Source organism: Hibiscus syriacus, unplaced genomic scaffold (assembly GCF_006381635.1).
Source record: "Hibiscus syriacus cultivar Baekdansim isolate YM2019G1 unplaced genomic scaffold, ASM638163v2 tig00111841_pilon, whole genome shotgun sequence".
NCBI lineage: Eukaryota > Viridiplantae > Streptophyta > Magnoliopsida > Malvales > Malvaceae > Hibiscus > Hibiscus syriacus.
In genome coordinates, this window is record NW_024063196.1 from 3,219,950 (window position 1) to 3,244,987 (window position 25,038).

The 25,038-nt window shown below is 33.7% G+C and overlaps 1 protein-coding gene across 1 annotated transcript; it reads right to left on the reverse strand.

Moving 5' to 3' along the window:
- Positions 1–7,656: 7,656 nt before the first annotated feature.
- On the reverse strand, positions 7,657–8,488 carry LOC120172029 (protein LURP-one-related 17-like). Its single transcript, XM_039179605.1, has 2 exons — positions 8,222–8,488; positions 7,657–8,025 (listed from the first exon to the last, which is right to left on the reverse strand). The coding sequence occupies exons 1-2, from the start codon at positions 8,486–8,488 to the stop codon at positions 7,657–7,659; spliced, it is 636 nt and encodes a 211-aa protein (XP_039035536.1).
- Positions 8,489–25,038: the final 16,550 nt, after the last annotated feature.

Sequence of the window (25,038 nt, forward strand, 5' to 3'; positions counted from 1 at the left end):
GGGCAGTCTTAATACAACTGGATGTCCTATTCTGGTATTTTAAAATTAAATATTATAAAAAATTATAATTTAATTTTATTTAAATTATTATATTAATATTTATTAATATCGAAGAAAAGAGATTTCTTAAGGCACCTAGAAGTCCTTTTCTGATATTTCTAAATAAATAAATATTTTATTTATAAATATATATAAATTATTTTTTTTCTCATAATTATAATTTTGAAATAATAGGATTATAAATTAAATATATTTTGAATTTTTAAATTTCTAATAATAGAGACAATTTATAATTAAAAAGTACCAATTTTGGGCGTTGTAGGGGTGCTAATCCTTCCCTAAACGTAACCGACCACGAATCCCTTTTTGTTATTAAAAAGAAAGAATTTTTGGTTATAAACGCTGATCAGTTCATCTTTTAACTGATGTTTTCTTAAAAACTCTGTTAAAAGATAATTTTTAGGTATTCGACCTACCTGACCCAAAAGGCCGATGGCGACTCCCAAATTATTTTCAAAACCATTTATTCACATCAATTTTCTCGCCAAATAAATATTTCGTGGCCGGACGAAAACCGGTTACGACAGTCACACTTCAATTTAAGGGCTAGATATATTATATTTAATTGAGGGATTAAAATGAATAATTTTGAAGATTTGTGAGTCAAATTTGAAAGTTTGGGAAGTTTAGGGATTAGACCCGTAATTTTCCCATAACCTATCTAAACCCAAAAATAAAAACCTAGAATCTATTTTCCCCTGGGTATTAGTGAACCCGTATTATCCCAAACCCCAAAAGGAGTTATCCTCGTCGCTCCGTCCGACTATTGTTCAGTGCGTCGTAGTCGCCGTTCGACTCACCAGAAGCCAGCGACCAAAACCCCCAAGGTCAATCGATGTGAGTTGCTGTCGATTGTCGTGGGGAGCTCACCAAAATCTGATGAATCCCTAGCCCCCACCGTTCAGTTTTTCCCAAAATTTAGCCGCCTCGCTCATCATTGCGCCTCACCACCACCATAGCCGTGTTCCTCGGCCTGTTCCGCTCAAAACACGATCAGTGGGTCGCGTCAACGTAGTCAGTTTTGTCGATCGCCGACGAGGGTAAGTGTTTCAGCTCTTTTCTTTATTTTCGATGGATTTTGTGCTGATGTTGGTTAATTATTGATTGCAATTGGGTAATTGAAGTAGTATGAGTAATCAACCGATCACCCCGAGCTCGTCGTCGTCGCCACGCACCTCCACGTGTGCGTGGGTTTTTTCTGCCTATCATGGAAACCTTCTAGAACTGGTCCAACCAGTCTGGACCGATCAGAACCGGCCTTACCCGATCCGAACCGTGTCTGTTCGACCCGAACTGAGTCAACCTGACCCGATCCATTGACTTTGACCTGACCCGTTAACTGGTATGACCGTTGAGTTTGACTGGTTTGACCGTTGACTTTGACCGGTCTGGCCGTTGACTCCGACTTTGTCAAAAAAGTCAAATTTTCCAAAATATCATATTTTATGTTTTTCGACGTCCTGAGTCTGAATCCAAAGTACGTTTTTCCAAATTCGTACTCTGTAAGCTGTTTTTTAGTGTTTTATCTTCGAATTCAAGTTGGTTTCTCAATTAAGTTCAGTTTTTAACGTAAATTCGTTTACTATGTATCCGATGAATTATTGGACGTTGAATTCATGTTCGAGAGTGATCGAATGGAGATTAAATATTCGATCGGTGGAACAAGGAAATCGAGGTAATACTCTACTACCTTTTGCATGCTTTCTGGAACACATTGATAATTGGTAAATGCATGAATGAAAATAATTGGTCCATGAGGTGTATTTAATTATCATTGGACTTAATTTGAATTTGGAATAAAGACAGAACATTATATAAGACTCAGACGGCTCGTAAAAGAAATTGTAGACCGATCATAAACAAATCTAAGATAAGTGATTTAATCAATAAATTAATCAATCTTGGGACTCGTAAATTCTGATTAACCTCGTTAAAGGTTAAATGTCAGATATGCTTGGATAAGAAACAATGAAAATACCGGTATGATATAAAAGATAAGGATTTTCCTAGAAAGTGAAAATAATCATGTTAATTGATCATGATCTTTGAGATAGTAAAAGAATTAAATTTTCTAATTCCTGAGCGGACATCTGAAGGCTAAATTACCGAAAGTACCTTACACGTATGAATTTCTCGAAATGACAAAGTTGAACTGAATGGAAGTAATGTACATATTTGAATTGTTAAAACGATAGAATTACTCTAGAAACTCCTAAGTGACCAGGATAAACTTGAATACTAATTGATTTAAGTACCCAGTGACCTTGAATTAAGCGAATAACTTGGATAAGTCTGGAAACACTGATGATCTTATATGTTGTACTGTCTGTAAGGGTTTTGAACCACGAATCAAGCACGTCGACATTTCCTGATATCGTTGCAATGCAGAAATGAAATAAAGACCATTGGAATATAAGTTCATCTCCCTAAGATCCATTCAACGATGATTCTAAAGATGATTAATTGACAAGAGTTGTTTGTATTAAAGAGTGAATACCCTTGAAGTGCAACGATTTGACCGGTTGACATGTATCATTGCTGGGATTTGTATAGTTCGTGTTAACTCGATATTCCAATAGATCGACATAAATTGTAAATGCTCTGAATCTTCGTTTCTCCTTTATTAGCTCTAATCACTAAGAATTCTCTAAGAACCTAATGCCCAAAATGCCCTTGATTTCTTGGATAATGGAATTACTCCTATCATATTTGAAAACATGAGTAACTCTAATGCAAAGGATTCTAAATACCTTTCTGATTACATAATGCCTCCGAAAAGTATCCGAATACTATATGATCCTGATAAATCACATTCTGAATAACTGATGAATATGTCATCTATCAAACCCTTTTATGTGGATCTCGTCTTTGAATTTAATCAGTTTACAGAAGTTTCATGACTCCCTATCTGATAAATATCAATCACCTCCGAATAATATCTGGAACCTCTAGTGTGTTCCTTGATCACACAGATGTTTTCTCTGATTTTAAAAGTATGTCTCTATTGTTTGAAATACAATATGACCTCTGATTTCTGCTCTGAAATTTGATATCTATTTTGATCTCTAATTTCTGTTCTGATTTCTTATCTCTGCTCTGATTTTTTTATATCTCTATTTACTGAATGAAATTATTTTCATATGGGATACTCTAGTACTCTGGTACGACTCAAGACTCTGGCAGATTCAGTCACTGCTGGTAATTCCTTGTATAGGTTCACCACCGACTGGTAATTTCTTATGAACCTAAAGAGACTCTTGGGTGGGGTCCTAGGCCTAATGGGCCTAGTTGTAAGACCATATGGACCCTAAGGCATTCCCTTATGGTGGCTCCTTTGCTATGTGCATTGGGTAAGTCCTTATGGGCTTGAGGGCACTCCCCTCAGGTGGGTACCTACGCTTCGGCTAGGGTAAGACCTTAAAGACCCAAGGTGCTCCCTTAGGTTGGCACCTACGCCTTTTGGGCCTAGGGTAAGTTCTTATGGATGCAATTTTAGGGAACTGCATATTGGTGTTCGATTGAAGGGTTTTACTATGGTTTTAAAAAAATACGTTTTAAACTGATATTGTTTTAAAAAGATTTGTACATTTTCACTGGTTTTGTGGGAACACACTAGACACCCTATTATGATCTCTTAAACCTAGTCCTCTAAACGTTTACTCTCTACTGGAAGCTTCCTGTCTTTTACTACCTGAGATATCAGTGGGACCTCAGCTTAGCATAAAAATTTGTAAATGCTTTAATTAATAAGGAAAATTATGTTTACCTATTATATGCATGTCCTTCAACATCACTTGGTAGTTTTGTATTACTAAGCTTTCCAAAGCTCACTTTGTTACTCATTATTTCATGTTAAATGGATTGAATCAATGCAACTATCAACATCAATAAAGGAGTTCCACCAGCGTTTCTTGCGGAGTACGGTGCATGTGTTTAGGGGGCATATAGGTGGTATTCTGTTTTTATATCCGAGTTTGAAACGTGTATGATTTTAGTTCTTTCTGTAATATATAAATGGTTTTTCGAACTTGTATTTTAAATTATAATTTGTTTTATGATTTTACACGTTTTAAAAGAAATTTTAAATTTTTTTCGGGATTTCTACTGTGGGTCACTCCGGTGGCCTTAATATGAAACATTGGATCAGATAGGGTCACTCGCATCGGTCTGTGGGTGTTACATTTAGTGATATCAGAGTTTATGTTTATAATAAAATAATAGAAAACAACTAAAACAAAGGAAATAATATTATATTTATAATAAAATAATATAAAGTTTAATTATGTTATAGCTAAAACTTAACAAATAAAGTTATGTATTATTTTTTAAAATTTAATAAAAATATTAAATTTATAATTGAAAATTTATAATTGAAAATATTTTTTTTATTTCTTTATCGAATAGTTCTCATTATAAACTTTTCATACAATATCAATCTAAAATTTTGATAACAAGCTCTAACACACATTATAGGATCATATTTGTGTCAAATTATCTATTTAACATCTCTAAATGATGGTTTAATTCAAAATATTGAACGATTAAGAATTGAAATTAGGCATAAATGATAAGATTAACAAACAAGAAGACATATTTTTTACAGGAATATATAAATAATTCTATGTATACTTAGTTAGACTCGTAACCAATTCAACCTGAATTGACCTGATCTAAAGGTTGACCCAAATCGAAAATCAAAGATCTGATATTGACCTGACCCGAAATCTAATTGATCTGGTATTAACTCGACACAAAAATCAATCGATCCGACATTGACCCAACGTAAAAATCAATCGATTCGATATTGATCTGAACCGAAAAACAACTGATCTGATAATCACCAGACCCAAAAATTGACCCGATTCGATTTAACGTACACCCGAACTAGATCCTAACCAGATCCAATCTTACCCAAAAAAAATAAACTGAATATAATCTAGACCTGAAATGACCCGTCTCGAAATGATCCGACTCAATCCCTATCCGAATGACCCGTTTGCCACCTCTAATCTTTCTAGAAACTAACCTAAGAATGCCGCTCAATCCCAATGTTTTTCAAATTAAAGAATCGATAAACCACAAAATTGCAAAGAGATTATATATATCGGGGCGAATTTGTTTCTAAGACAGTGGTTTTCATCACGACACGGTTTCGGATGTTTATTTGTCCAATATTTTTATTTGTGCCAGTTTCAGACAAAGTTTTAATTCGAAAATTAATCAGGTTTATATTTGGTTTTTTACCCCTGAACGAAGCCTATAAATAAGAGGTTTTTCAAGCTTCTCAGCACACTCTCAACTCTCACAAATCCTCTCATTCTAAAGCATTCCAAGTTTCTTTTCTCTGATGCTATCAGAAGAGCAGTACCATCGATAATCCACTCTAGTTTTGGGTTTATGAATTCTCAGAGCGACCTTGTTAACCTCGGGGGACGATTCATCAATTGCAGCGATTACACACTTCGGGGCGAATTTGTTTCTAAGGCAGTGATTTTCACCATGACACGATTTCAGTTGTTTATTTGTTTAATATTTTTATTTGTGCAAGTTTCAAACAAAATTTTAATTCAGAAATTAATCATGTTTATATATGGTTTTGTTGTGGACACTTTTACCCCTGAATGAAGCCTATAAATAGAGACGCTTTTCAAGCTTCTCAATACACTCTCAACTCTCACAAATCCTCTCATTCTAAAGCATTCCAAAATTCTTTTCTCTGCTCCTATCAGAAGAGCAGTACCACTGGCAATCCACTTCGGTTTTGGGTGTACGAATTCTCGGAGTAACCATGTTAACATCGGGGGGACGATCCATCAATTGCAGCGATTATACTCATCAGGACGGATTTGTTTCTAAGACCGTGATTTTTACCACGACACAATTTCAGTTGTTTATTTGTTCAATGTTTTTATTTGTCCTGTTAGTGCTAACAGTCTCGTTTTGCAGTATTCATTTCCAATAGTATTTCATAGTGCTTGCCTAGCTAGGCATCTAAACTAGGATTGTGAGTCTGTTTTTTTGTGGAAGCCTGAATATCAATTTATAGTTTTAAAACTATACAATTTGTTAAATGTTAAGAACTGGTGCTTGCCTCGCGAGAATTAATGGGCGACTTTGAATTTGTTGTTGTGTCTCTTTGGCTTGCAAAGCCATAGCCTTTCATAGAAGCAACAAATGAATTATTATTATAATAATAAAATCATGAAAAACACAACAAATCTCAATATCGTTTTTCACTCGTTCATCAGTAAGTAAAAACTGTTATAAGAAGATAGAAAGAAAGAAATTAAAAAAAAGAGAGAGAAAGTTAGAAAGAGAATGACAGAGAGATGAAGTAAGAGAAAGTTAAGCAGCGTAAGACTTAAGACAATAGCAAGCAACATATTGTCATAGCATAACTATGGGAAAATAATATTATTATTAATAAGTGTTGTAATCAACATTTAGAAGAAGAAGAATTTAACGGCAATTAAGTGCCATGTGAGTAAAAACTAACGGGGAGGTTCACTGTATTGCAAGTTTCAAAAGTTGGGTGACCAAAATGCAAGTGTCCTAAAAGTTCAGAGACTATTTGTATACTTTACCTTTAATATTATATTAATAAATTATAAAAATGATTAAATACAATTAAAAGAGAATAAAAAATTGAATGTGAGTATGATATAGAGTTTGATTTTGAACAATAAATAAAATAAAGAATAATATATTGTTTTACAGTTAGATTGAGATTATATAATACTAAAAATTAAAGGATATTTGATAAATATAGTTAGATTTAGTTCAAAGTTGAATAAATTAATGAGAGACATAGAGATAAGAATGAAAAATTGAAATTTTCATACAATTGAACAAAAATTAAAGACCCTTGAATATAAAGATAGGAAGTGAAGTCATTTTATAAAATTTAAAAAAATTAGGGGCACTCAATTATAAAAATAAAAAGTTTGGAATATTTTATAAAATTAAAAAATAAAAACTTTTAATAATTAAGGTAGAAAGTGGGGATAATTTTGTAAAATTGAAAAGAGATAGGGCCTTTAATAATTAAGGTGGAAAGTGGGGGCACTGAGCTGCTGATCAAGGTGCTCCCCTATGGACGGCTCTGGGCTTGAGACTCTGTAGTCAATAGGGAATATCCTTGAAAAGATTCAAAGTTATTTGCGAAAGAGATTCGAAGAAATTGAACCGTTGTTGTTCAAAGCTTGAATTGGGATTTCCATGTTGGGTTTGGTACCAGCCACGAAACACATACGTTAATGGATCAACCGGAGCTGCTTTTGTCCATACTATCCTCAGATTTAGGATTTTATTTTTAATTTAGCAGAATTTATTCTCTTTGCATTTATAATATTATTAGTTGGTCTAAATAATTAATATCGAATATCCATAAATATTTCGATTAAAGAGTTGCATGAATTTTCATCACAACAAAAATGTTTAAGAAGAAAACAAAAACAAACAAGCTGCTGGAAGAAGCGATATTTTAACATTTTGATCCGACAGCTCTTTTCTTGGCTCGAGGTTTAGGTTTACAGAGTTGCTTTGACATATGATCAAATAAAAGACGGCAAAATCGGTTCCTCCAATTCTCAACATTTACGAAAACATTTGATCCAGCAGAAGAACCAGAGCCATTGCGAAGCCAGGATCAAGTCCAGCCTGCACAATCAACACAAAAACCTCTAGGCCGAAAGGAATGCATCCATTCAATGAATCCTTCGGCCTGATCTCCGCCACCACTCTCTTATTCTCATCCACCACTTTACATGATCTCTGCGAATACAATCCTTCAATCGTATACGCATGTCGTTTATCCCTCGACCGCCGATAAACATATGCTACCACATTAGGCTTGGCATGTAAAATGTTAATGCTCTTCTTTACGTAGAAAATCGGCTCTTCTGATGTACACAATTCACCTACTTCCCCTCCATACACAAGCCAAGTATCTACTGGCCTAAGCTTCTGTCCATAAAAATAACATATATATCATTATCAAGCTCCAAGTTAACTACCATTTATGCATACATACATGAGATATTGACTATTGACAGAGTAATACAACAAACATTATAGGGGTCTTTTTGCACTAAAATGAAAGTTGGAAGTTAAATGATTATTTGGTCAAACGCTTTTATACATAAAATAAATAAAACTGCACCTTGTGACGTCGCATTGTGAAGATGGGTTTCCCCGAACCGTCCATAAGGAGGAGTTCCTTGGGTCGTCCTCCCATGTAAGTATCAACTCGGTAAACCAGATTTCCATCTGAATCAATCACAGTAAATCCTTTACAGCTAACGATAAGTGATTTTCTCCACACCGTTAGCGATGTGCACAGATCGCCACCTTGGGTTTTGGATAACTCTGGATGTTCTTGATGTCCATCATGGACTGATCTTGACAAAGAATTCCGGAAAAGAAACATTTTTTTTCTGTTTTCTGTCTGTAAGAATTATTTTAAAAGGTAATGGGAAACTATGATTTATAGACTATATGTATCTAAGTTTTTACCTGACTATTAAACCTCTCTTTTACTGAGGACAATTTCGATGGGATTAAAAAAAGGTTGTAATTTCATCATATGTTGTCTAGATTCCACATATTGTTAAATTTGGAAAATCCCAAGATTCCAAATTTTCACTTCTTTCAAGTATTTGTTAGGTTATTATTCCATTGGTTCAATGATTCATAAGAAAAGGACGAAAATGGGAACCGTAAAACGTGTGAGGGGGAGAAATTCAAGATAAACTTACTGTATGATACAGATTTCAATCTGCAGATGTCAAAACAAAACAGGGAATGGGGGAGACCGATGATCCCCTTGTCATATGTTTTTGAATGCGAGTAGTATTTTTCGTGGTTGGAAAACTAGTGGTCGCCGTTGGTAGGCCAACATAGGACACAGATGAGTTCTACTAAATCTAGGATACGGATAAAGTCATGAAGTCTCAATTAGATAAGATTACAAGAGTTAGTAATTAATTAAAATTACTTCTATTATTTATCTCTAGTACACCTCACAACATGGAAGATTCCTTAGAGACACAATTGTTGGGTTAAAAATGAAGGAAAAGATTTCAAGCAAGAGCTTTAAAAGAAATAATTCTATAATTTAATTCAACAATTGATCAAATTACTTTATAACTAACTATGTTTTTATTATTTTTAGTAAAAGAATATTGATTAAAATAATTGAAGACCATATAAAATGAATAAAATATTAAATAATGATAAATAAATATGTTTAAAACTAAAGTAAAATAGATCAGATATCAATATTAATTAAAAAAATAAATTAAAATAAGTTATTTCATCAAGCAAAGTTGTTTGTTTGGATCCTACAAATGATCTGGTTTTGGATTTTATTTTATTTTTCATTAAGGGGGCCCTTTGACTTAAAAGTTTCCAGCTCTTGTGGCTTATTTTATTTCATTGTACCGTTCAAATAACTTGAATTTGGTTGGGAATATAAATAAAAAAATCCCATAGGATAAGCACTCGTGCTTAAACTATAATAAAATATTTGGTCAATCATACTTTGTGAGAGAGACTAAAGACGTCAACAATAATCACTGAGAAAAACTATTGGCCTGCACAAATCTAGCTATGGAAAATTGAGAGACGCTTCGGGCCATTAAATTACTTCCAGAAACAGACTTGGAAATTTGGTTTTGCTCTCTAAAATTCCAACGTGTTTTCCAGTTTTGAAGAGTTGTTGAGAAATTATCTACACGAAAGTACAAAGATCAAATTCAAGACTCTCTAAAAATTATCTGTTTTTATTTTAAGGGTAATCTATGTCAAATATCACTCATCTTTAAGTTCGGGCTCGAAAATGCCATCGACGTTTTAATTTTGTCAATTTTAGCACGGACGTTTATGTTTCACTGCAATTTTACCACTCCGCCGTTAATTCGTTAACGGGACGATAACATGACTTCTTTTTTCATTGACGGCGATGACATGGCACCCTCGTCAAAACGACATCGTTTTGGCACGACCGTTTTGATGCTCAAAAAGCTCAAAACGACGTCGTTTTCTTAATGAAAAATATGTTTTTCATGAGATTCAAACCGTAGACCTTTAGAGTCCAAATCTAAATACCCAACCACCAAACTAACTTAAAAACTTGGTATAACCTTAACAAAACTATTATAAATGTTCATCACTACCACCGTCACCCTCATTATCTTCTCTTAAGAACTTCACTTTGGTTATACTGATATCACCGCCGACTTCAAAGAAACCAATGGACATTTTGGACATAAGGATAATAGTTGTAATGGTGAGGCCTCCCCTGATGTCGGGCTCCTATGTGCAAGGCCCCTACAGTCCTTTGCTTCATTCCCCGGGCATGGTTTCTGTTGCGAGTTGGAATCCCTATGCGGTAGGTAAATTAAAATTTTATTCAGTTTCCTCAGCTGTGAGTAATTTTCATTATATTTTATTCTTGAGGTTGTTAATGCACCTGATACAGCCACCTGTTAGTCCCAGTACTCAAGCCACTGCTGGATCGAGCTCAGTTTTTAGAGTAACACCGTTATCTCCATCAGCACCTGCCTATACTCGATCTTATCAACCTGTAATTCCTGGTGTTGTGTCTTCGAGTAGTATTCATCAGGAGCAGTCATTTCCGGATAGACCCGACCAACCAGAATGTCAGTATTATATGAAAACAAGTGATTGTAAATATGGATCCTCTTGTAGATATCATCATCCAAAAGAAGTGCCTGCACCAAAAGTTGATGTCGTCCTCAGCCCTCTTGGTCTTCCTGTTCGTCCAGTAAGAATTTGTAAAATGCTATATAAATTTGATGTTGTTTACAAGGTTGGGTTTTAAAATTTTAATCACGTTTAATGCTTCTTAGTGGATAGCATGCTCTGTTTCTTGATGAAACTCATTTTGCAATGAACCATAAAAGTTAAATGAAGGAAACTATCATGAAATTGTTATGATTGATTTGTTTTATTTATTTATTCATGCTCCATATCCCTGTATACTTTTTTTTGTGGCATGGTGTTCAGGTCGAGGTGTATCAGTATCACCTTTCTTTCTTGATGTCATTCTGCCTATGTTTCTATCAACCAGTTAATTTCTAAGGTTTTTATGTATTAGTCGAGAGTCTTTGGAGGATTATATCCTTATGCCCATTTTTGGCCCGTACGGTGGTAGTCGGTGGTGATATCAGTGTAACCAAAGTGAAGTTCTTAAGAGAAGATAATGAGGAAGATAATGAGGGTGACGGTGGTAGTGATGAACATTTATAATAGTTTTGTTAAGGTTATACCAAGTTCTTAAGTTAGTTTGGTGGTTGGGTATTTATATTTGGACTCTAAAGGTCTATGGTTCGAATCTCATGAAAAACATATTTTTCATGAACAAAACGACGTTGTTTTGAGCATCAAAACGGTCGTGCCAAAACGACGTCGTTTTGATGAGAGTGTCATGTCATCGCCGTCACGGAAAAAAGATGACATGTCATCATCCCGTTAACAGATTAACGGCGGAGTGGCAAAATTGCAGTGATTCATATACGTCTGTGCTAAAATTGGAAAAATTGAAATGTCGATGGCATTTTCGAACCTGAGCTTAAAGATGAGTGGTATTTGACATAGATTACCCTTATTTTAGTTATCTAGTTATTGTCATTTATTTTCTATGTTATTTTCTATTTAGTAGCTTATATATCATTTTTTTATAAACCTAGGATGAATATAAAACAATATATATTTAAAGACTCACAACCATTTGACAATGAACGCTCATACTTTTAGAAATATGCAACACATATTTCCGATGTTAATATAGAAAATAATAATAATAAAATAATATTATAAAATCATGGGAAACAAAGTGATTAAAGAGATAGAACGAATTTACTGTTATCTTGATATGATTATCCGAAATAACAATTTGAGACGAAATCAATCCTGAGAAAATAAAATAAAGAAGTTAAACTTCTTAAAACCAAATCAAAAATAAATAGAAAAAATACTCCTTTTTATTTTGATCAATTGATCGAAACACAAATTTTCGGTAAAGATCGCGAACCATCCTTTCCTTCAACTATCATTGAAAAATTAGTGGAAGAGAGAAAATATTTTCTTCTTTTTTGTAACACCCCAACCCGTACCCGGCTCAAATACAAGTCTGAGGTGTCACATTGACTTTTCAAACTTTGACTCTTTTGAAAAACATAGAAATTTAAAACTTTGTTTAAAGCAAAATACGTTAATTTACATAAAAAATGACCACATAATACAAACTCCATCAGAGTACTCGTAATTAACGACTTATTACATGCCAACACTCTATACACAACAAAATACATACTTTGTCGATTACTTCTAATGTGATCTTCTAGTAATAATACTGCCCTTGCCACTTCTATTCTTGCTCTTCTCGTTTCTTGGTACCTACGCGTAAATCACTTACACGCTAAGTCATAGACTTAGTGAGGCAATAAATAAACATTTAACAACCAATTCATGAATATGCACTCTTATCATTTGATCATGACATTTCAACATGCATGTATCTATTACACGATAACATATATATAAGCATGTCATGTACATGTAAAACTTACCTTCTTGTGCCACTTTCACTTTAATTTATCTTTCAATTGTATTGCCCATGTATATTATTGAGAATAGAGGTATGCGAGTACACTGAGGTTGTGCACACATATGTTGTCACCACAGCTCGTATAAATGTCCCGAAGGACATATCATCCCGAAGGATGTCATCTGTGTCCCGAAGGACCTGTCATCCCGAAGGATGTAATCTGTGTCCCGTAGGACCTATCATATGTCCTATAGGACATATGTAACCCTCGACTCTTGGCATGCCAACTATACCTATAACTCTCGTATCATATACTATGGGCATTTATTATGAATACATTTCTCATCACTTGTTCTTTCTCTTCTATCACATACCACATGTATGTGTAACCATGTATTTCATATCATATCACATGTATCACGTATTACATATTCATATGTCATTTCATATCATATCACATGTATCACGTATTACATATTCATATGTCATTTCATATCATATCACATGTATCACGTATTGCATATTCATATATCATTTCATATAGTCATATAGCTTATCTCATTTCACATTGGTCATGTCTCATAGCATATATCACATATGCATATTATGTAACATATATAAAAACCTATACTCATTTCATGTATTCATGCACATATAAGAATCACCAATCAAATAACATTTTAGGAGTCACTTCTTACCATAGTAACTCCATCATTGACTCATCGCAAGCCAATGTTCGTTCAATAATATAAGTACAATTAAAATTGCACTCACTTTAGCCTTGTTTGATTTGAATCAATTTTAATCCTTTGATTAATCTAGAACTTGTTTAGGCTCAATATCTACATAAATATAACATTTCAAAACAACTATCAGAAGCCTAAACCTTAACCTTGATGTTAACAACTTAAGCCAAATTATTGAACCAAATTTCATTTTTCCTTTAGGGGGAATCGATTCCCCCCCAGGGGGAATCGATACCCCCTGAACATACTGGAAATTTTTCATTCAAGAAGGGGAATCGATTCCCCTTTATAGGTATCGGTTCCCTCTACCCAGAAATTGTACTTTAAGCCCGAAAATCATCAATTCCTCACTCAATTCTTCTATATTAAGCCCTTTTCATGAAATTAAACTCAACTATCATTACTTAAACCAACTTACATCCATGAAAATCATCTATAACTTCAAAATTCTCTCCCTCATATGTAATTCAAGAATCAAACTAAATTTTCCATATTATCCAAACTTAATTCCAACACTTCTATCTTCTTATTCTCATAGATGACAAGTCAAATTCAACTTAAAATTCAACTCATCAACTCTATTTCAAAATTTCATTCAAAAACTCAAAATCTTTAATCTCTATACTTTCATCTTGGTTTTAGGAATTAAGCTTTCCTTAGAATTATCACATAGAATAAAGGAAGAAGAAAGAGTTTTCAGATAACTCTTTCCCCCACCTCCACGTGATTTATTCATATTATTGGGGAAAAATATCTTTCATGCTAAATGACCATTTTGCCCTTTAATTTTTTTGATAATTACTAATAACTTTCAGGAAATATTTCTGAACAAAACATTAAACTATTTAAATATCCTACTTCGATCACTAAACTCTAAAGTTTTATAATTTAATCACTAACCCGTATTTTGGGATGTTACAAATCTCTCTCCCTAAAAAAAATTCGTCCTCAAATTTTCATTATACAAAGAGATGGGGATGTTGAATCTTCATGTCCTCTTCACGTTCCCACTTCGCTTCTTCCACCTTGTGATTTCTCCACAACACTTTAACTAATGGAATAGTCTTGTTCCTTAATTGCTTGACTTCGTGAGCCAATATTTGAACAGGTTCTTCCTCATAAGTCAAATCTGGCTGAACCTCGATCTTTTCGGTAGTCACAATATGAGATGGATCGGATCGATATTTCCTAAGCATTGAGACATGAAAGACGTTGTGAATTTTCTCCATTTCAGGTGGCAAAGCTAATTGATATGCCAGTGGTCCTACTCTCTTAACGATTTCATATGGTCCAATAAACCGAGGACTCAATTTTCCTTTACGTCCAAATCTCAATACTTTCTTCCAAGAAGACACTTTCAAGAATACTTTATCTCTGATTTGAAACTCAATTTCTTTCCTTTTTAAATTAGCATATGATTTTTGTCTATCAGCTGCAGCTTTCAGATTATTCTGAATTACTTGGACTTTCTCTTCCATTTCCTGAATCAACTCAGGACCAATAACTTCTCGATCCTTAAGTTCATACCAATTCAAGGGTGTACGACATCTTCTTCTATAAAGAGCTTCATATGGAGCTATTTTGATGCTTGACTGATAACTATTGTTATACGCAAATTCAGCAAGTGGCAAATACCTTTCCCATGATCCTTTGAATTCAATTACACAAGCTCTTAGCATATCCTCCAGAATTTGGATAGTTCGTTCAGACTGACCATCTGTCTGAGGGATGAAATGATCTGCTAAAATTCAGTCTTGTTCCCAATGATCCATGTAAAGACTTCCAAAATCGTGACATGAATCTAAGATCCCGATCAGAAACTATGGAAACAGGTACACCATATAACCGTATAATCTCTCTGATATATAGCTCAGCATATTTATCCATAGATAAATCAGTTCGTACCGGAATAAAATGGGATGACTTAGTCAACCTGTCTACAATCACCCATATTAAATCTCTTTCGTTCGGAGTTAAAGGCAACCCCGTCACAAAATCCATTGTTACATTCTCCCATTTCCATTGAGGAATTGAAATTGATTGTAACAGTCCCGATGGAACCTGATGCTCAGCCTTAACTTGCTGACAAATCAAACATTTTGATACAAATTCTGTAATGTCTTTCTTCATTCCCAGCCACCAATATCGACTCTTGAGATCCATATACATTTTGTTTCCTTCTGGGTGCATCGTTAATGGACTACAATGAGCTTCCATTAATAAATCATTCTTTAATTCATTATCATCCGGAATCACTAGCCTCCCTTGATAATATAGGTTCCCATCAGTTTTCATCTCACAATCTGTACACTCTCCATTCTTTATTTGCTGCAACTTCATTGAACACTTTTCATCTTTAGCTTGCAATTCTTTAATTCGATCTAACTATAATGGTTTGATAGTCAATTCCGCACAAATTGCACCATCTCCGCCTAATGATATTTTAGCATCCATAGCTCGTAAGGATGCAAACGTCTTTCGGCTTAAGGCATCTGCTACCACGTTTGCCTTTCCGGGATGGAAATCAATCACAACATCATAATCATTGAGAAATTCCACCCATCTTCTCTGTCTTAAATTCAACTCTTTCTGGTTCATCAAGTACTTTAAACTCTTGTGATCTGTATACAAGTAGCATTTTTCACCATACAAGTAGTGATGCCAGATCTTAAGAGCAAACACTACTGCAGCCATCTCCAGATCGTGTGTCGGATAATTCTTCTCATGCGGCTTTAATTGTCTCGAAGCATAGGCCACCACCTTGCCTTCTTGCATTAACACATATCCCAAGCCATTATGAGACGCATCACTATACACTACAAAATCCTTGCCAGACTTAGGTTGAACTAACACTGGAGCTTCTGTAATAATCTTCTATAAGAATCTTCTTTAACTTTTCAAAGCTTTCTTGACATTCTTGAGTCCAAACAAATTTTACTTCCTTTCTAACAGCTTATTTAGAGGTAAAGCTATAATCAAAAAGTTTTTAACGAACCTTCGATAATAACCAGCTAACCCCAGAAAACTTCGAACTTATGATACATTCTTTGGAACTTCCCACTCCATAATAGCTTAATCTTTTGAGGATCCACTCGAACTCCTTATGCAGAAATTACAGGTCCAAGAAATGCCACTTCATTCAACCAGAATTCACATTTAAAGAATTTAGCATAAAGCTTCTTGTCTCATAAATTCTGCAAGACAATCCTCAAATGAGAACTATGCTCTTCCTCTGACTTTGAATATATTAAAATATCATCAATGAAAATCACCACGAACTGGTCCAAATAGGGTTAAAAAATTCTATTTATTAGATCCATGAAAGCAACTGGTGCATTCGTAACTCCAAACGGCATCACTATAAACTTATAGTGACCATATCTTGTTCTAAACGCTGTCTTTGGAACATCTTTCTCTTGAATCTTTAATTGATGATAACCCGAACGTAGATCAATTTTTGAGAACACTGAAGCTCCCTTTAATTGATCAAATAAGTCATTGATTCGAGGAAGTGGATATTTATTCTTGATAGTCACTTTATTGAGCTGCCTGTAGTCAATGCAGAGACGCATTTAACCGTCTTTTTTCTTAATAAAGAAAACTGGAGCTCCCCAAGGTGATACACTTGGTCTAATAAAACCTTTGTCCAACAATTCTTGTAATTGAATCTTTAATTCTTGCAACTCTTTTGGAGCCATTCTGTATGGTGACATGGCAATAGATGCAGTTCCAAGCATTATTTCAATTTGGAATTCCACTTCTCTGTCTGGAGGCAGACCTGGTAACTCTGTAGGCAGACCTGGTAACTCTGCAGGAAATACGTCAGAAAATTCTTTGACGATAGGAATTTCTTCTATCACTTTTTCCTTGGTTCTAACATCCCGCACATTAGCAATGAACCCTTGACATCCCTGTAGCAGTAACTTCTTTGCCGACATTACTGAAATTATATTTGCCAATGGATTACATCCTTCACTGAACACTATAACATCCACTCCGTCGGACTGATTAATGTGACCCTCTTCAGTCTACAGTCAACATTAGCATAATAGCGATATAGCCAGTCCATTCCCAGTATCACTTCGAATTCGTCAAAGGGTAATTCCATCAAATTAGCAGGGAATTCGATTCCTTGAATCTTTATGGGACACCCACGACACACTCTATTTACCTGAGCACTGTGCCCCTAATGGATTTGTTACTATCACATCATTACTAATGGCTTTGTTACTATCACATCATTACTAATGGCTTCTAATTGAATTCCCAGTTCACTCACCAATTTACTACAAATATATGAATATGTTAACCCCAGATCAATCAATATCATAACACATTTATCATACAGTTGAAAGGTACCTGCAATTATCTCAGGATCATCACGTTCTTCATTGGTCTTGAGGTTATACACCCGAGCAACAGAGTGCACCTCTTGTTGAGTAGAAGATTCAGGCTGACTTCTTCCTCTACCTCTACCCCTTCCTCTCTGAGACATCGAAACATATCGCTCTGACTGTGAAGGCTCTATGGACCTCACTGGACAATCTCTCATGAAATGTCCCGTTTCCCCACATCGAAAACAAGCTCTGACTCTTACTCTACATATACCACTATGATATCTTCCACAAGTCTGACATTGTCTTTCTTGACCTGGATTTGCTCTACCAGTACCAGGCCCTATTGATTGAGTTTGTCTAGCTCTCATTTGATTTGATCCTCTAGCGGAAGATGCCATTGATTCAGACCTCGCTTGAGAACGAAAACCAGAATCTCTACCTCTCTTAGGTGGTGTAAAACTTGATGAAGCCTCAGTTCTTTTAGACGATTAGGCTCTCTGATCTCCAAAACCTTTCATTCTGAGCTCTCTCTAAAGCTTTAGCACGATTGATAACCTCTTGGAATGAGGACAAGTTCAACACGATCAACATTTCTTTCAACCTCGGGCGCGTTCAACAAACCATTCACAAGTATCTTTTTCTGTTGGAATTAGTTCAGCAGCAAAACGACTCAACTTATTAAACTCACACTCATATTCATATACGATGCGATTCAACTGTTTCACACTCATAAAGTCTTGTTTCATTTTCCTTCTAAACTGATCTCCAATATACTTGTGCTTAAACTCTTCTAAATATAAGGACCATGTCACTTGATCACTGGTCATCCTCAAGGTAACATTTGTCCACCAGATTCTTGCTTGTCCACGAAGCAAAGAGACCACTCCATCTAACTTCTCCATATCAGAACAGTGGAGTCCATTTAACATAATCTTCACATCATTGAGCCAAAGTTCCGCAGCAACAGGATCTTCATCAGCTTCCCCTTTAAACTCTGGAGCTCCTAAACCCTTTAACTCTTTTGCAACATTCATTTTTGGAGTTAAAACAACAGGAGGTTGAAAACGCGTCAATACCGCGTCTAAAGTTTTAAAGAATACATCTTGATCATTCACAGGCACTCCAGAGGGTGTCTGTTCTTCATTCTGCCTGGCCAGGGCAGGTGAATTACTGCTTTCAGCGGGTATATCATCTCCCACTTCATTTCTAGAACTACCTTGTCCGGAAATCTATAAAAATACAATCATATAGTTCTATTAGCACAACAGTATACTTACTATTCCATCATATCAGAAGTTTTCACTATTTTGTTGGCATGTATACCTTATAAAACAATCTAGACTCCAGTTTATACCAAGAATCGACTAAACCTTAGCTCTGATGCCATTAACTGTAACACCCCAACCCGTACCCGACTCGAATACAAGTCCGAGGTGTCACATTGACTTTTCAAACTTTGACTCTTTTGAAAAACAGAGAAATTTAAAAATTAGTTTAAAGCAAAATACGTTAATTTACATAAAAATGACCACAAAATACAAACTCCATCAGAGTACTCGTAATTAATGACTTATTACATTCCAACACTCTATACACACCAAAATACATATTTTGTCGATTACTTCTGATCTGATCTTCTAGTAATAATATTGTCCTTGCCACTTCTATTCTTGATATTCTCGTTTCTTGGTACCTACGTGTAAATCACTTACACGCTAAGTCATAGACTTAGTGAGGCAATAAATAAACATTTAACAACCAATTCATAAATATGCACTCTTATCATTTGATCATGACATTTCAACATGCATGTATCTATTACACGATAACATATATAAGCATGTCATGTATATGTAAAACTTACCTTCTTGTGCCACTTTCACTTTAATTTATCTTTCAATTGTATTGCCCATGTATATTATTGAGAATAGAGGTATGTGAGTACACTGAGGTTGTGCACACATATGTTGTCACCACAGCTCGTATAAATGTCCCGAATGACCTATCATCCCAAAGGATGTCATCTGTGTCCCGAAGGACCTATCATCCCGAAGGATGTAATCTTTGTCCCGTATGACCTATCATATATCCTATAGGACATATGTAACCCTCGATTCTTGGCATGCCAACTATACCTATAACTCTCGTATCATATACTATGGGCATTTATTATGAATACATTTCTTATCACTTGTTCTTTCTCTTCTATCACATACCACATGTATGTGTAACCATGTATTTCATATCATATCACATGTATCATGTATTACATATTCATATGTCATTTCATATCATATCACATGTATCACGTATTGCATATTCATATATCATTTCATATAGTCATATAGCTTATCTCATTTCACATTGGTCATGTCTCTTAGCATATATCACATATGCATATTATGTAACATATATAAAAACCTATACTCATTTCATGTATTCATGCACATATAAGAATCACCAATCAAATAACATTTTAGGAGTCACTTCTTACCATAGTAACTTCATCACTAACTCATCGCAAGCCAATGTTCGTTCAATAATATAAGTACAATTAAAATTGCACTCACCTTAGCCTTGTTTGATTTGAATCAATTTTAATCCTTTGATTATTCCAGAACTTGTTTAGGCTCAATATCTACATAAATATAACATTTCAAAACAACTATCAGAAGCCTAAACCTTAACCTTGATGTTAACAACTTAAGCCAGATTATTGAACCAAATTTCATTTTTCCTTTAGGGGGAATCGATTCCCCCCAGGGGGAATCGATACCCCCTGAACATACTGGAAATTTTTCGTTCAAGAAGGGGAGTCGATTCCCCTTCATAGGTATCGGTTCCCTCTGCCCAGAAATTGTACTTTAAGCCCAAATATCATCTATTCCTCACTCAATTCTTCTATATTAAGCCCTTTTCATGACATTAAACTCAACTACCATTACTTAAACCAACTTACATCCATGAAAATCATCTATTACTTCAAAATTCTCTCCCTCATATGTAATTCAAGAATCATACTAAATTTTCCATATTATCCAAACTTAATTCCAACACTTCTATCTTCTTATTCTCATAGATGACAAGTCAAATTCAACTTAAAATTCAACTCATCAACTCTATTTCAAAATTTCATTCAAAAACTCAAAATCTTTAATCTCTCCTATACCTTTCATCTTGTTATTTTAGAACGAATTAAGCTTTCCTTAAGCTTAATTATCATCTAGTGATCAAAACATAACCTTTAATTTAACAAATAATCAACAACTCAGAAAACCCTTACATTTGCCTAGCTGTTGGGAAAAGAAGAAAGGAAGAAGAAAGAGTTTTCAGATAACTCTTTCCCCCACCTCCACGTGATTTATTCATATTATTGGGGGAAAATATCTTTCATGCTAAATGACCATTTTGCCCTTTAATTCTTTTGATAATTACTAATAACTTTCAGGAAATATTTCTGAACAAATCATTAAACTATTTAAATATCCTACTTCGATCACTAAACTCTAAAGTTTTATAATTTAATCACTAACCCGTATTTTGGGATGTTACATTTTTGAACTTATCAAACTTATTGACTTGTGAAAACTTGTAACTTGTGAATAGCCTAGCAGATTAACTCGCTATTTATAGGTATTTTCAAGAAAGATTTAATCCAATTAGATATCTTTTAATATTCAATTGTAGACAGATAATAATATATATTCAAAAGATAAAACTCCTTTTATCATTCAAATTTAAATAGATATTATTTTAATTTGAAATATAAAAAAGTATATAATTATTTTTAATGTTCAAAGTGAAAAAGGTAACACATACCTTTTTAATTTAACATATTCAAACAGTAATTATCTTACTAATATTCAAATTAAAATATATCTTTTAATTTGCAATAGCCAAAAGGAATATGTATTTAATATAAATTAAATTCACTCTTTTTCCAACGTATACCCCTGTATACACAACATTTAAATTCGAAACCTCAAAAGATAACAATAGTTTTATAGTTTTTTTTGTAAAATAATGTTATTCAGACAAAAAAAATGATGATAAATGTTATCATTCTATAAAAAAAATAAAATGTCACGAGACTATCACCTAATTTATTTCTTGTTTACAAAAATAAAAAATATTTAAATTATTTTCTTTTATAAGGTAGTGAAATTGTCGCAACGCTCCTTCAGATGGTCGCAGATTCTCGTATTAACTTGAATGTTGTGATGAAGTCGTCACTAGTCATTTTGAATTAGGTAGATCGGACACTAAGTTTTACCCATCTACTGAATTTGCATATTATCAGAGAATTATCGGATGCGGGAGACGATTACAATCGAGGAAGGATGAGCACCCTTAAATTGCCCTTTCAATACCAACATGATTATTAGTTTGTCGTAATTGCAAAAATTGAAATTTAGGTAAAAATTTAAATCATCGATCCAGATTACTTACATTTGAAGATTTTTTATTAAAAATTAAAATAAATTACGATTATAAAAAAATAACAAATCGGGTCTAATCTACAAAAGTGAAACAAGAGGTCGCGGGTACTAATATAAAAATGTACATAAAATAAAATAGACCAACAATAAAATTAAAGACATAAATAACAAATAAATGTAATATAAGGTAAACAAATGTCATTAATGCAAATAGTAAAAAAAATAAAGAAATAAAAAGACTAAAAATGGATTCCTTATCATAATGAATTAATTAAGTAAAAAGATAAAAGATCTAAAAATAAACTAATCGTTAATGAATTAATTAAGTAAAAAGATAAAAGATCTAAAAATAAACTAATCGTTAAAGAAATCAAATCAAAACAAACTAATAAACAAAATGACAATATACATACTTAAAATAAATGAAAAAGAAATCGAAATAAGAAAAAGTTAATTAACAAAACTAAATATTTCAATCATATAAAAAATAGAAAGAAAATAAATTGACATAAAAGATGTGGCATCATTAAAGTAAATTTAAAAGAAAGTTTAAAATGAAATGAAAACTTTATTCAAAAGAAATTACTAACAAGATTATGGAATTGGACTAAATTGAATTTTCAAAACAAGTAACATGGATGACGGTTATAATTATTTCCTACTCGTGTAATAACATGTCGATCCCATAGGGATTCAATTTGGATCATCAGATCATTTAATTGAAATTAAGAAAAGAAACCATCATCCATAAAAGTTAAAACAAAAATTAAGCATATTAATAAAAAGGAAGAAAAATTATCAAAATGACATAATATTCCAACGAGTTTCACTAGAGCCTCAAGGTGGGCTAGATCTAATCAAGACCTTAATCTCTTTTCATTGGCATACTCTCCCGGTGAGTTTTTGAAAAATAAATAAATAAATAAAGTAGAGATTAACTAAAATAACAAAACACAAAAAAATAAAAATAACAAGGAATACCTTAAAAATCTCTTTTATTTCTCATGTTTCTTGAATTACAATACTTTGGTGATTCTCTCATATCTCTCTCCCTCCCCCTCCCCTCTCTCTCTTTTCTCTCTTTTTTTGTCTTCTAAAGAGATGGAGAAGACCTCTATTTATAGCTGAGCCTTCAAACGCCCAATGGTCTAGATTATTTACATCAACGGCTAAGATGTGCTCAAATAATACAAGATCTTTTTTATCTAAGGAAATGACATCTAATATTATCTAATCGCATCAATTAGCATATTATTTTCTATTGATAGGAGATCACACTAAATATGGCAAGATTTCTCCTAATATTCTCTTATATGAGGACACTTTCCTTTTCACCATGGTCAGTGTGAATGGGCTCTTTTACATTTATATAAGTTTAGAGCCTAGAAAAAATTGGGTATTACAACTACCCCTCTTTGCTCATTGGCGTGTAACGTAAATAGAGCAAATATGAAAAAATGACCAAATTCTGTCTAGTTGATGTAGCTTCGTTCCTTGGTGATATGCTCTTCTACTTTTTTTTTGCATCTTCAAGAATAAGAAAGCCTTTTTGAGTTTGTCCCAATGGTTCTTCAACATCTTCTATGTCTTGAAATAGATGAGTTTGAAAATATTCATCTGGTTTGTCTTGGTTCCAAAATAGTTTAATCTGCAAAAGTCAATGGTTAGTGTGCCTGTGAATTTTTAAAGTTGATAAAGATTATTGGTTCTCCGCTAGAGGCGGTGAAGTTGAGGTTGACTCCTTCGCAAGTTAAGTCAAGTTGTTGATGACTCCCCTTTGCGGGTTAAGTTGAATCTTAGATCTTCTTTAAGTCCAACATCTTTTATCGTGAAGTTAAAATTTGACTCAAGAATTTTGACTGAAAAATAAATCCTCTTTGTTGAGTTAAGTCGATCCTAGATGACTCAAGCTTGATATTCTTCTTCGTGAAGTTAAAATTTGACTCGAAAATCTACAAAATTATACCCATACATGTAAAGTCATGAATACAATACTCTTAGGCATGTCTAAAATGTAAAAAATCAGCTCCTTATTGTGAGTTGAGCTAAGTTGTGGATGATTCCTCCATTGCGAGTTAAGTCGAATTTTAAATGATTGTCCTTTGTGAGTTAAGTAATGTCAGAAAACCATCTCAAGTGAGATAAAAATTTTCAAGACAAAATATCTCAAGAGAGATGATTTTTTCTAAAGAAATTGTCTCAAGTGAGACAAAAATTTTCAAGAGAAAATATTTCAAGTGAGATGAAATTTTGTTTCAAGTGAAGTTGTCTCGAGTGAGACAAAAAAGTTCAAGGGAAAATATCTCAAGTGAGATGCAATTTTTGTTTCAAGGAGATTGTCTCAAGTGAGATAAAATTTTGTTTCGAGTGAAACTGTCTCGAATGAGACAAAAATTGTTTTTTTTTGGAGGAAAACTATCTCAAGTGAGATAAATCTTTTCTTTCAAGGGAAAACTGTCTCATATAAGACAATTTATATTTAAAGTGAAACGATCTTAAGGAAGACAATTTTTTTAAAAGATCTTAAGAAAGTTAGGATTCTTTGAAAATTTAAAGATGTCCTCGAGAAAGAGGAAATGGTCTTGAGAAAGAGAAGCTTGAAAGTATTCTCATGGGAGAAGAATGATCTTAAAAAGAAATTTGAGAATATCCTCATGAGAGGAAAATAATGGATGATGAATGTTTGATGCGAATATGCCAATGATGCAAGTGCATGCTTTCATGAATGATAATGATGCAAAGATGTGTGGAAAGTCTTCATTCTTGAATTCTTTAATCTTCCTCATTATTTCACTCTAGTCTAATATTATAATTTTTGGCATGCAAAAAATTGTTCTTCATTCCCCAATAAACTCTTGCCTTAAGGTTTCTTCTTTTTGCCCCGA